General features: G+C 32.8%; 1 protein-coding gene across 1 annotated transcript in view; it reads left to right on the top strand.

Moving 5' to 3' along the window:
- Positions 1 to 10,339, top strand: part of LOC134244470 (TWiK family of potassium channels protein 7-like) — a 28,039-nt gene extending 17,700 nt beyond the window's left edge. Inside the window, exons 2-3 of the mRNA XM_062726740.1 lie at positions 3,576 to 4,820; positions 8,506 to 10,339. Of these exons, the coding sequence (XP_062582724.1) occupies positions 4,100 to 4,820; positions 8,506 to 9,194 (1,410 nt within the window). The 5' untranslated portion in view covers positions 3,576 to 4,099 and the 3' untranslated portion in view covers positions 9,195 to 10,339. The remainder of the gene's footprint in view (positions 1 to 3,575; positions 4,821 to 8,505) is intronic.
- The last annotated feature ends 4,096 nt before the right edge of the window (positions 10,340 to 14,435 follow it).

Raw genomic sequence — 14,435 nt, 5'->3', positions numbered from 1 at the left:
CAAGAAGATCAGCACTCAATTAAAAATTTTAAGCATAATAATTTTACTTTAAAACTTCGAAAATTGTAAGGAAGTTGAAGTTATCTTGAGAAAGAATCATTAGCATAGTCGAATACAGGGTTTAGAAGGTTGTATCATTAATTTGCAATCCAAATAGTACCTACTTTCTGCCTGCCTGTGACGCCTTTGTCCTAAGTGGCAGCAACGAGGGTTTTCCAACCTTGCCTGTCACTGGCTAGCTTTTGGAGTGTGCCCCTGCTTTTCTTTAGATCTTTAAGTTAGGCATCCACTGTCCTCCGCCAAGTGACTTTGGGCCTTCCTCTCTTCCATTTTTCCTTCTAGTGTCCAGAGGAGAGCTGTCTTTATGATGCTGTCCGAATCCCTTCTAAGTGGCCAAGCCAGTCCCAGTGTCTTCTTATGATGATGATTGTGCTTGCACCTGTTGAGAAGGTCCTTAAGGTGTTGGGCCTGATTTGGGAGGTGGTGTCTCTGATTGAGAGCCAAAATATTCTTAGCATCCTTTTCAGGGACTATGTATGGAATGTCGACAGCTTGCCCAGGTCGCCCTCTGTCATTCTTCAATACTGATCCATATACAAGAGGATAGATAGGTGCAGAACTGTAGCTCTCTGATTGAGAAAAAAACGGACATATAAATGATTTATCTGTCCGAATTTTCTCAAGCAGAGAGCCACAATTCTGCAGCTGGGGGATAGGTAGTATACATCTCTTGGGTAGTTTCAGTCAAAATAGTGTCTCAGTTTGTCTACTCGTTACAATCCAAGAATATGATAGTTAGGATTTGGAGAAGATGAAAAAAATAAGCCTGATTTGTTGACGGAGAATTTTCTTGAAAATTATGTTTTTATAGCATAAATAAAACCAGAACAATTTTTGAAATGCTTTAATTTAAAAAAATCTTTTAATTAGAATATCACTTATTTCCTTATATACTAGTATTATTACTTTTATTCGCTTACATCCATTACATACATTTGTATGCTATGCAACATTTCATAAGAAATGCAAATTTCCCATAGAAAATCTTCAACAGATAAATAATCTTTGAGTTCAAAGAAACATTTCCAAGTGTATTGATTTTCCTATAGTACATTGTTTTTAGAGGTAAAATATATATATTTTTATTTTGATAATTTTAAAGAAGATTGGAATAAATAATTATAGACAATGGGAAAAAATATTATGTAGGCTACTTGAATAAATATTTTATATACATGTGAAATACTTTCTTTGACAAGAAAAAATGAAGGACGCTGCTCAATTGATTTAAAGATTAGATCTTTCACTGTTCTATTTTTTTTTTAATATTGGAAATTTGATAGCATAAAATAAATGTCAGGCCTTTATATAAATTTAATGTTTACATGTATTTAAAAAATAAAACCCTTTTGTTCCAGAATCTTTAATTATAGAATTTATTTGATGATATTGAATATTGCGCATCGAAATTAGATAACATATTGTGTTTTCTTTTATCAAGAGATATATTTTCTGAGATAAATTGTATACACCTCAGTAATTTGGATGAAACATTTTGTTCAGTATTTTTGGTTTATCGCTGAAACATGAATCTTTTTTTTTCACAGAAGCATTTACGATACTGAAAAGTATTGTTTTGGGATATTGTGAAATTTCTAGTATGGCTAATTAAACACAAGTAATGTGTAAATATTTCATCGTTATGTAGAATTGATGAATTTTGCGTGATGCTGTATCATAAAAATCATTATATATATCTCCAATATCAAACGTTCAGTGTACTACGGATACCCATCAAAGAATTGCAATGAGACGTGTGTTTAACAATAATTAATATACAGAAACAGAGTTAACTCGATAGTTGTCTGATGGTAGTGCTTTACTTATAACATACATAGTTATATACACAATCTGACGGGATATTACAGTAGAAAATTTATTTTTAAAAATCATTTCAGTGTTTGTTTGCTTTTTTGTGGCTCCATATTTTCTTCAGGGTCGTCGCTATAGGGTCCCCAGGGAAATGTGTATATTAGGAATACTTCTTCCCCAAAGCCAGATTCCTTTTTAAGAAATAAGTACCATTTGGGTGGGTTTAAGTGCATTCTTGAAGTTAGTTCTTCAAATATTAAAACATAACAAAATAGGATAAATTTTACCAGATTAATAATAAAGTAATTGTTTTAATTTGAAAAAAAAAAATCGAGAGTTTACTTAAAGGGGTGAGTCCATAGAGATTGGCTTATGTAGGTATATAAAGATTGACTGATCCGGATCTATTGAGACTGACTGATGTAGCCCTGTAGAGATTGGCTGATCCGGATCTAGATCTATAGAGACTGACTGATCTAGATCTATATATACTGACAGATGCAGATCTAGATGTATAGAAGCTGACAAATCTAGTCTATAGAGACTGATCTAGATCTATAGAGACTTGCTTAGCTAGATATATAGAGACTGACTGATGTAGTTTTATAAAGATTGACTGATCCGGATCTAGATCTATAGAGTCTGACTGGCTGATCCAAATCTATAGAGACTGATTTATCCATCTCTATAGAGACTGACTGATCGAAATCTGTTGAGACTGACACATGCAAATCTATAAGGACTGACTGCTGTACATAGATCTATAGATCGAGAATGGCTGATCCAGATTTCTTGACACTGATTGATCCAAATCACGTTTAACAGTAATATATACGATACCAGGTTTTGTCATGTTGATAATATTTATTTTACCGTTAGATTTCGACCCCTTGCTTTTTAAGTCTGGATTTGTCACACTTTATTCTATTCATTTGAAATATTAGCCATATCATTCTATTTTGTTTCAACAGGATATATCTTTAGTTGAGGACAGAATCGTGTACTATATAAGGTACTAAATCACTTTTTAGGTCAATATTTACTTATATTATCTCCAATATCCATCCTGTCGTTAAAGCTGGATCTAATTGACCAATGAGTGCAAAGAATGATTCATTATTTGATGTTGTTTACGCATTTTGGTGTTCGATCTATATCTTCGTTGGACCAAAAATTTTACATGGCACAGCTTGGAAATTTAAAGAAACCTGTCGCTGAAAATCTGCAGAAAAAGCAATATTTTCTCAATAAATTGAAATCTAAATTGAAATACACCAAATGGATCGTAACATTCATCAAGCATATTTACATAAATCATGACGTAACCGTTTATGTGAGTTGATGAGCCATGTGTCTTAATGTTTGTGTGATGCTTTAAGTCGCCTGATCATGTCAATAAAAGTGATGGATTTTCGTCAGAAAGTGTTTGAGATAAACAATCTACAATGACGGATACCTACAATGTGCTTCAAATTGTGTATAAAAGACGAAACGCAACACTTCCCTTAATTCCTTTTATCATTGTCATATCGACATTAATTCCTGGGTAAAATATGTCTAACCAATCATTTGATGACAATAACTAATTGCCCAGACGTCGTAAATTCCATTAATTTCTTGTTTGGAGTTTCTCGTTTTCAATATTTTATTGTTATCAATGAAGTGTCTACTTAGCTTTTATTGCCATCTTTCACATTTTTCAGATATCTACCGAGAGGCTTTAGGATGTGTGGCCACATGCTCCTAGACATCCATCAATGCTCCTCCATGTCCAGTGACCGAGTAAAGATAATCTATAACATATATTAAAGCTCAAAGCAGTCTTTGGTTTAACTGCTCATAAATCAGCCCGCTTAATTGGAGTGTTCGATAAGTATGCCCCCTTGTTGTGGAATGGTTACAGTTTGTTATTCTATTCTTCAATGTCGGAAGAAATTAAAGGCTATTCTAAAATAAGTATTGAAAGTTGGAAACTGCCAGAAGAAACGGTGATTGTCATTGGAGGGTTATTAAAATAGGTTCATTATCGGTATGAGGAGAGAAAGCCATCGATCATCGAAAGAAAGGAATAAGATGAAGCAGCAGTCGTTATTGCAATAAATGCTTAATTGAAAATGAAAGTTATCATCGGAAAGGTCTGGGTATCTGTAGAATGTAACATTCAGCATGTGGGATTTAACTTCTAGCATGTATAGACTACTATAACAGTGTTCATTCGTGTAAAACTATGGCCGGGAGCAGTGATGAGAAAGAGCAAAAACTGTCAACAGATGAAGAAAGGGACGAAGTAGATGAACATTCCGATGAAATTAATGACGATGTGATTTCCGTAAAATTTAACAATGGAGGACAACATACATTTGGTGAGGAAGCAATAAGTGTCGTTGTATCTGACGAAAAACCAAATAGTACGAAAGAAAAAGGGCAAAGACGATGTTGTTTTTGTTGTATTAACTGCCTCCGTAGGTGTAAACGACAAGATGAAAACAAAGAGTCCAAAACTGACAGTAAGACTAAAAGACAAACCTCTCAAGTCCGAAACTTGTCTAAAAGTGAGCAAAGAAAAGAACGGTGTTGGGTATGTTGTAAAAAGTTTACAGCATTCCTCTTTTCCCACATTGGACTTTGTGGACTTGTAATAGCTTACTCTATCATGGGTGGTTTCGTTTTCATGTCTTTAGAAGCAAGTCATGAAATAATGGAGCGGGGTAGTGTAGATATGAGGAGGAAATCGCAGATAGAGAGACTGTGGAATATTACCAATTTTAATTTGATTCTCGGAAAGAAAAACTGGACCTATGAAGTGGACAAAGTGTTGAGAGATTTCCAGACAGATATATACGAGGCGACCAAATTACGAGGGTGGGACGGACAAGGCGAGGATGCGGACGCTCAGTGGTCGTTCGCCAATTCTCTTCTTTATTCCATAACTGTTATTACCACTATAGGTAAGCTTTCCAAAAAATCTACTCACAATTCTCTTTTTCAATTTTGTATTTAAAAGTAAATTTTAATCTTTAAAATGTTCACAAAATTTTTGATAATAACATTAAGAGCTTCATTCAGAGATTCGCGCAACACAATGCACCTTTCTCTAAGCCCTTTGGAGTTTCTTCTTCCAGAAAGCACGATTTCATCAAATGTCAAAAGATTATATGTTTTATTTCAAAGATGCTTTGATTTCGTCTAATGAATTTGCAAGAAATCTTTTTTTGAAAATAGAGAAACATGTCCGAGGAAATTGACACACCTAATTTTCTAGTTCACACAAGAAGCTATCAGTTTGATAAAAATCAGTCGTGTTTACATAAGAATAAGATAAGAATGTATATCCTTGATTTTATTATCTTAAAGATTTCCACAGTGTAAGATGCTTCATGTATGAAAAAATGAAAAGCAATTTGCTCAGTAAAAATATCAAATGAATGGTCTAGCTAAAGATAAAACCTACGTACAACCTTTCATCTAGGAAAATTCCACCCTCAAGTTTTTTTGTTTTGTTTTGTTTTCCCCATGAGATATGGCTGATGAGCGACAATTGACAAGTTTGTAATTAGCAGATAATTATCGCCCTTTTTAGCTCTTGGTACTAAGTCAAACTAACTGCATTTTTTACATAGATATTCTATTCTCAAACGTTTGGTTATCATTTTTTTCCCTTTTCGTTTTAAAAGCTCATGTCAAATCACTTTACGTCGGTAGCGTTCAAATTTTGTCATAAAATAAATTAATCTGTAGCTCAAACTCTGCAAATGAAAGATCACCTTTGTCAGTTTGAAAATCAATTGAATTTAAAAAGGAAAGAAGTTTTTTCTTGGTCCAATTCACAATTACAGGTGAAGGTAATAAAGTTAAACTTAATTTACTTAATTTACACCAAAGAAAACTTCCAAACTATGTATGAAAGAAGTCTATGTGTATAATTTGTTTTTGGCCTAGTTCGTTCAACCTTTCTAAGAGCTTAAACATGTTAAATGCGTTTCCACGTCGATTCAGATGCACATCAGTGGAGATTTACTGTGTCAATATTGAATTTTGCCAAGAAACACAAAACGAAGATGTCCTTAAATCCCAACATAAGTTTTATGAGCCTAATTTAATTGTTCTTTAAGTATGATTGGTGTTTTACATTTTTTTAAACTCATTTAATCAACATTTTCACTTTTCATAATTCCAAACACTTGCGAAACAAGTTAAGATTCAGTTGAATTAATGTTCACATATTGTAAAGAAATTTGAATTATTTTCCATAAACCATCTTTTCATTTCTAATTTAAATATTCTTTTGAGCATGTGGCTTATCTACCATTTAAACTTAACCGAATTTATGCTTTTCATTTAACTTTAATGTAAGCTTGTTTTAAAGCAGCCTGCTGATTATTGAAGTCTCATTCCTGAAATTTCAGTAACCTTGAAACACCAGAACTGCTCTTATTCATTATAATTCCATTTGCGCTCCGCCCCCTTCGTTAATCTTACTGTTGCCTATTAATTCCTATCAACCTCTCAATTTTGGGAAACTCTAGAAATGTTGGAGCTCATATGAATTATGGCTCTTTGGAATTCGGACATCGAGTTTCGAACAGTAAATATCGCTTTTGAACATTCTCCCGAAATAATAAACGTTCAGCGACCGAAAAATAGCATACACTAATATTCAGATTTCAATAAGCATCTGCATCTCCATAACATTTTCAAAGAGTGTGTTGACTTTCCCTCCACATTTCATATTGATTATGATGAATTATATCCCTCTCTTTTCATGCATGAGTATGACACATTTCCTCTCCTCTCTCGGATTTTTTAAGTGCTAGAAATATATGTACAAATTGTTATATGAAATGAGGATAATCATCTACACTGTACTATGAGACCTAGTCAGCTAATACAACTAGGACATGGCTTGTCGCACAACAAAGAAAGTTAAAAAAAAAAAGAATACACTAAACTCCAAAAAATTGATAAAGATTTGATTGACAGAAACTCTCTGAAAGAGCTAGGTTCACTTTATGCATAAAATGGCCCTGTGCTCATATCAATTAATTAACTATCACCCTCTTTCCCATTTTATATATCAAAATAAAGTAGACACTTAGTGCTTTCATTTCGTATTATAAAATTTCTTTTTGAGAATCCAGATATTGGAAAACAGGCTTTGAGAAATTGCATTGTTCTTGAAATTTGCAGAAAACATGCGTATTTGACTACCTACAGCAAAGAATTAAAATATGAGCACAGCCCACGATCCAAAAAATAAAACATGTTTTTTGGTCCTCAGAAACAGATCTTTCATTATGTATTTGCATATTTTGGATCAGAGGTTGTGCTCTAGATGAAACATTGAAAAAATACTTAAACTTTACCATTTTCAAAGAAATTTACAAGATATAAGGAAAATGACGCATTTTATGACGTCATAATACTTTGACAAGAGGGAAAATTACGTCATGGTTAAGGTAAGTCACTCGTCAGCTTTTTAGAAAAGTTCACGCAGAAGCTTTTACTTCAAAACTACTTATTAAAATTCAATTTTTATAACATATTTAAATTCAACAATGTAAATTTTTTAACATTCAATGAAAAATCTGCTCAAAAATCTACAAAGCGACTATTTCTTTTGGTGGAAGGATATTTAGCAGAAAATTCTGCAAATCTGCATATTTATAAAATTTAATGTAATGGAAATTTAGCCTCACATACTTTTACTCGGAGAATATTTTCCGTTTTGATATTGCTAAAAATATTTGATATAGGTCTTAATTTATATTTTAAGACTAAGTTTTACACCTTTCCTCAACAAACTTTTCCAAAAAATGAAAATATATTGAAGAAGTCAAGGTCAAATTTACACCATTTTTTGCCTGAAAATCACATATTTTGACAAATATTTCAAAATTAACATCACTGACCCAACCTTTTTCTTTCATTATTTTAAACTACTCGATACTTGTGACTGATCAGCACTCAAGTCGTAAAAAGTTTGATATAAGAACATTTTTTATTGCCTATTAAGTTTTTTAATACCCCAAATATGTTATTATTTAGTGCAAAAGGTCACACAATAATTTACGCGCATTAATTTGCAAGATTTGTTTAATGATAAATATTATTCAAACTATTTTACGTAAAATAAGATTATATTTATTGCCATGCTTACATCTAATCAAATATAATAAGGGTTAAAGTAATTAACCAAAGAGATGAAATTTAAGTGCAAAAAGGTCAACTTAAATGTACCGTAGATCAGTAGGATGCACACTGACCCCCTATTGTCTTTGCGATTTTGAGTTACACTTTATGAGTACTTATCCAAAATATACTTCTCAAAAAATCCTTGATATAACAAATTTCAGGAGTGACTTACCTTAATAGATACAAGGTCACCAACACTCCAACTGATAAATACTGCATTTGCAATCTAAACTGAACGGTTTTGATTTTTCAGAAATTCTCAGGGCCAAATAAGGCACAAAGTGACTCTTGCTCTTTAGAATAGAATAAATCAGTAATTTCATTTTGATCATACAAACTAGTATTTCCCTTTTCATGCTATACACATTTTTCATAACTAAATGTACTTCTTTTTTTCAAAAAGTTGAAATCAAAATACTAGTAATATTTTTTTGTTTCAAGGCTATGGACATATTGCCCCGAAGACAGACATGGGAAAATTTATAACGATAGTCTACGCTTTGGTTGGTATCCCCATCACACTGCTTTGTTTGGCAAATTTAGGAGGATTTCTGGGAAACTGTTTCCGGTGGTTCTACAAACATGTCTGCTTATTGACAATATGGCTGTGCTGTCCGTCACAGGCAAAATGGTCATCCGAGAGAAAACGGGACAGAGATATGAATAAGACCTTAGACAAGACTCACCAACCAAAGACATTGACCAAAAGAAAGTGGTCACAAGACAGCATAGAAAAAGGTCAGCTGATTGGAAATAATGACGTCATCGAGATGGTTGTAACTGAAAAAGGCCCGAAGGAGCAGGTGCGTGTTCCAATTTTCGTCAGTCTTATGCTGATTACACTGTACATTTTCGGCGGTGCCATCTTGTTTTCTGAGTGGGAGAATTGGCCCTGGCTTGATGGGGCTTATTTCTGCTTTATTACATTAAGTACGATAGGATTTGGAGATCTAGTTCCCGGAATGAGATCTGATTCCCCGGCAAACCAAGAAAAACTTATTTTGTGTGCATTTTATCTCATATTTGGACTGGCCATTATTGCAATGTGTTTTGACTTGATGCAAGAAGAGGTTCGAGCTAAATGCAGATGGTTAGGTCAAAAACTTGGTCTTATTGAAACGGAAGATTGATTCCAAACTTACATATTCCAGTAGCAACATGGATTTATCTATTATTTTACGACTATTACTTGCTCTAGGTTATCTGTAAAATTTGATTGCCCGTTTTTGACCGATTGGCTAAAAATGGTCTGACTCAAAACTTTTTTCACCCCTAGGAAATTATTAACAATATTTTCATGTATCCCGGAAAATACAGTTTGAAAATTCAGCATTGATGTTGAAATTTGAATGTTTTCCCATTTACTTACCAATTTTTTTCATCTGAGTCAGGAGAGGGCAAACAGACACTGGTATCACGTAAAAACTTCAGACGGAATACGTACTTACATTATTTATTAAATCTTGCAGTTGAAAGCATTTGTCACTATGAATGTCAATACAGCATAAATGAAATAAAAAGTGGGCGTTAATGGAAAATTGTAATTGATATGCATGGAATTGTAATTGATATGCACAGAAATTGTATTTTGACTGTGTAGCAAACACATATTGACATATGAAACTCTGTACAACCATAGTTTTTCAATGCTGATTAAATATGACAAACTTTTTTTTAAATTACAAAACTTATATAAGAATTTAAATATGTTTAGCCCAATTTTCAAAATTACTCAACATACAAAACTCTTTTTTTTCTGTCGAAATCTTTATTAACGAATTTTTTGTGATAATCTATTAAGATTAAGATTCAACTATCATTTTCATCAGATTTACCTCATTATCTCCTTTCCTTTATCAATTGCTATATTTTTATATGTGACAGAAAAGAAAATAGCCATATGTGTTTCAATGTACATCTGTATACACCTTTTTGGCGATGACATCCCATGTTTTTCGTCATAATAAAGTTCTTTTTTTTCAGTAAGCATGATCAGCAAGTTTTCGGTTTTGAATTAAATTTTTACATAGCATTTTGCCCAATGTAAACAGCACTTTAACTATTTGTAAGATAAATTTATTGGTGATTTCCGTTATTGCATCTCATATTACATGTCGAGACGCCCCGCTTTTCAATAAGTTTGCTACTTTTGTCTATAATTAGTCTTGTCTAAAGTAAAACTGTATGATGGATGGAACTTGAATAATGAATATAAGTGCAAGTTGATTAATGTTAAACATATGTTTCACTGCATTAATTAAAGTCTTACAAGCAATTGATTCGTTGCTTCTGTTTGTGGAAACTTAAGGGCTAATTTCCATTTTTCTATTGAACTGGAGACAAGGAAACTATTGATTGAAGGAGTATAAATACATTTCTAAGCTGCTTCGACTTTATAAAGCATACACAATTTCTTGTCTTTTTTTTTTTGGTCAGACCATACATTTTATTAAATATTTACTAGCACACATGAACCCAAAACCTCTGAGGTTTTCTGATCGAATAGTACCCGGCTCTTCTTTTTCTGAAATATGATTTTAAAAAAATTATATATGCCTCCTACAAATTTTGTTGCATTATGGTCGAACTCTGGTAAATTTTGACATGAAAGCATCAAAAAAACAATTTTACCGGAAAGTGACAGAAAGATCCTAAAACCCCCTTCAATACCTTTTTTTAATTCAGATCTTATTTTCAAGGAAAAGTGTTGCAACAAATGGATACACTAGTATCATGCTAATTTCAAAGTCAATCGTGGCAGACACACAAGCACCATTGTATATTTTAATAATTTTACACGTAAAAATATATGAAATGCGTAACTCAAACCATTAAGAATTTGTTACCAATGATAACGGTTTTTTTCCTTAGAAATTGGGATCAACTTAACACGGTCAAAAATATTTCTACCGAAGGAAGGGATATATCACAGGAAATACGCATGTTATGGCCAAGGTTAAATTTTGGTAAAAAAAATTCAAAATCGGTCAAACTCATAGGTCAAGAGGTCACGTTGATATCTCAAGAAAGACCTTGTTACAAAGATACATATGAAATAGCAACTACCTAGTTCTACATATTTCTACGTCAAGGATAAATTGTTTTTCTTTGAATAATGCAAAAAAATTTCAAAATTTGATATCTTTCCAAAACCCCTGGTATGGCATGCTGATTTTTTGTCTATGAACATGTAATGGTATTATAAGTTTAAACCTAGATAATCTTGAAAAATTATCAGTAGGTAAGGTACCTTGCATATGTCCTTAAATAACGAACTAAACAGTGTAATATACTTTTATTAAAGCGAAGAAAAAGGTTTCTATCGATCATTATTTACGCTACTTAACTTTAACCATGTCAACTGCAGGCACTTGACAAATTCAACCTCGTGAATTCGAGTTCTTCAAAGTGTTTCATAAGAATTTTCCATTTACCATGTATTTATTTACAATTGACTAGGTATAAGTAATCAACCTCCTTCACGTGACAGACTTCAAGCCAGAAATTCGTCGAAAAATCAACAGAGACAACATACAAAACTGAAAACAGATAAGGAAATAAACTTACTGTCTTTAATTTGTGTACTGCTGGCAAATAGGTTTCGATCTCTGTTGTTTCTTGGTTTCTATCATATCTAACATTTAGTACAAGTCACATTCTGAAGTTTTAACAAAACCAGGAAACTATAGAAACTGGTACCACTTAAATTACCTATTCAGAATGTGACTTTAGTGAATCCACAATGTCCACTTCTCTCTTTGTCCATGTCCATCATGTTGAACTGAAAAATGCAAAATTGATTAATTTATTGTATATTGTTGTTGTCCCTCTCGAGAATTTTTCACTCATATGGAGAATCCAATAAAGAATTTTAGAAAAACAAGGAAAAAAACTTACTGTCTTAAATCTGTGTGCAGCTGGCAAGTAACTTTCGATCGCTTGCTGTTTCTTGTGTTGTTGAACGTCCATTTCGAGAATTTTTCTCTCTTTGGCTATGCCCATCATATTCAACTGAAAAATACAAAATTGATTGATTGATATATATTGTGTTGTTGAATGTCCAATCCGAGAATTTTTCAATCATATGGAGACCGAATAAAGAATTAGAAACAGACATGGAAATACATTTACTGTTTCAAACCTGAGTACAGCTGGCAAGTAGATTTCGATCGCTGTTGTTTCTTGGTTTGTATCACAGTCAAGATTTAGTACAAGTCACATTCTGAACTTTTTTAAGTGAGTGGCTCTAAACAGTTAATTCATTCACTGGGTTTCTTTATAGCATGAATAAAACCAGGGACATTTGCAACTGGTACCACTTACACTACCTATTCAGAATGTGACTTGAGTGAATCCACAATGTCCACTTCTCTCTTTGGCTATGCCCATCATATTCAACTGAAAAATACAAAATTGATTGATTGATATATTATGTGTTGTTGAACGTCAATCTCGAGAATTCTTCACTCATATGGAGACCCAATGTAAAATCAAAAACAGACAAAAGAATACAAGAAAACTCAATGTTTTAATCTGAGTACAATTTTCAAGTCGATTTCAATCACTGTTGCTTCCTCCATCGTATTCAACTGAAAAATACTAAATTGATTAATTTATCGTATATTGTTGTTGTCCCTCTCGAGCTCAAGAATTTTTAACTCATATGGAGAATCCAAAAAAAGATTTTTTTTTTTAAAAAAACAAGGAAAATGCCTTACTGTCTTAAATCTGTGTATACAGCTGGCAAGTAGATTTCGATCGCTGTTGATTCTTGGTTTGTATCACAGCCAAGATCTAGTACAAGTCACATTCTGAAGTTTTATGAGTGAGTGGCTCAAAAAAGTTTTTAAATTCACTGGGTTTCTTTATAGCATAAATAAAACCAGGACCATTAGCAAATGGTAGCACTTACACTACCTATTGAGACTGTGACTTGAGTGAATCCACAATTTCCACTTCTTTCACTGTCTTTGCCCATCATCTTGAAATGAAAAATACAACACAGATTTATTGATACACTGTTTTATGTGTTGTTTAACATCCATCTCAAGAATTCTTCTTTCATATGGAGACCCAATAAAGATTTAAAACCAGACAAGAAAATACTAGTAAACGTACAGTATTTAATCTGAGTACAGCTGGCTGGCAAGTAGATTTCGATCACTTTTGTTTCTTGGTTTGTATCAAAGTCAAGATATGGAACGAGTCACATTCTGAACTTTTTTAAGGGAGTGGCTCAAAAGAGTTTTTTAATCCACTGGGTTTGTTTATATGGTAAATAAACCAGAGACATCAGTAACAGGTACCACTTACACTACCTATTCAGAATGTGACTTGAGTGAATCCACAATGTCCACTTCTCTCTTTGGCTATGCCCATCATATTCAACTGAAAAATACAAAATTGATGAATTGATATATTATGTGTTGTTGAACGTTAATCTCGAGAATTTTTCACTCATGTGGACACCCAATAAAGAATTAAAAACAGACAAGAAAATACTTGTAAACTTACTATTTTAAATTTGAGTACAGCTGGCAAGTAGATTTCGATCGCTATGGATTCTTGGTTTAGTACAAGTTACATTCTGATATTTTTTGAGTGAGTGGCTCAAAACAGTTTTTTAATCCACTGGGTTTGTTTATATAGTATTATAAACAAAACCAGAGAAATCAGCAACTGGTACCACTTACACTACCTATTCAGAATGTGACTTGAGTGAATCCACAATGTCCACTTCTCTCTTTGGCTATGCCCATCATACCGGTATTAAACTAAAAAATACAAAATTGATTGATATATTATGTGTTGTTGAACGTTAATCTAGAGAATTTTTCAGTCATATAGACACCCAATAAAGAATTAAAAACAGACAAGAAAATACAAGTAAACTTACAGCATTGAATTTGAGTACAGGTGGAAAGCAGATTTCAATCGCCTTTGTTTGTTGGTTTGTATCACAGTCAAGATCTAGTACAAGTCACATTCTGAACTTTTTTGAATGAGTGGCTCAAAACAGTTATTTAATGCACTGGGATTGTTTATATAGTATTATAAACAAAACCAGAGACATCAGCAACTGGCACCACTTACACTACCTATTCAGAATGTGACTTGAGTGGATCCACAATGTCCACTTCTCTCTTTGGCTATGCCCATCATATTCAACTGAAAAATACAAAATTGATGAATTGATATATTATATGTTGTTGAACGTTAATCTTGAGAATTTTTCACTCGTATGAACACCCAATAAAGAATTAAAAATAGACAAGAGAATACTAGTAAATTTACTATTTTAAATCTGAGTACAGCTGGCAAGTAGATTTCGATTGCTATTGTTTCTTGGTTTAATACAAGTCACATTCTGA

This window comes from Saccostrea cucullata, unplaced genomic scaffold (assembly GCF_032062105.1).
Source record: "Saccostrea cucullata isolate Sc308-1 unplaced genomic scaffold, CSIRO_AGI_Scuc_v1 ctg359, whole genome shotgun sequence".
In the NCBI taxonomy this organism is placed as follows: domain Eukaryota; kingdom Metazoa; phylum Mollusca; class Bivalvia; order Ostreida; family Ostreidae; genus Saccostrea; species Saccostrea cuccullata.
The sequence above is the reverse complement of the archived record's forward strand: the minus strand, read 5'-3'. Positions and strand labels throughout refer to the sequence as shown.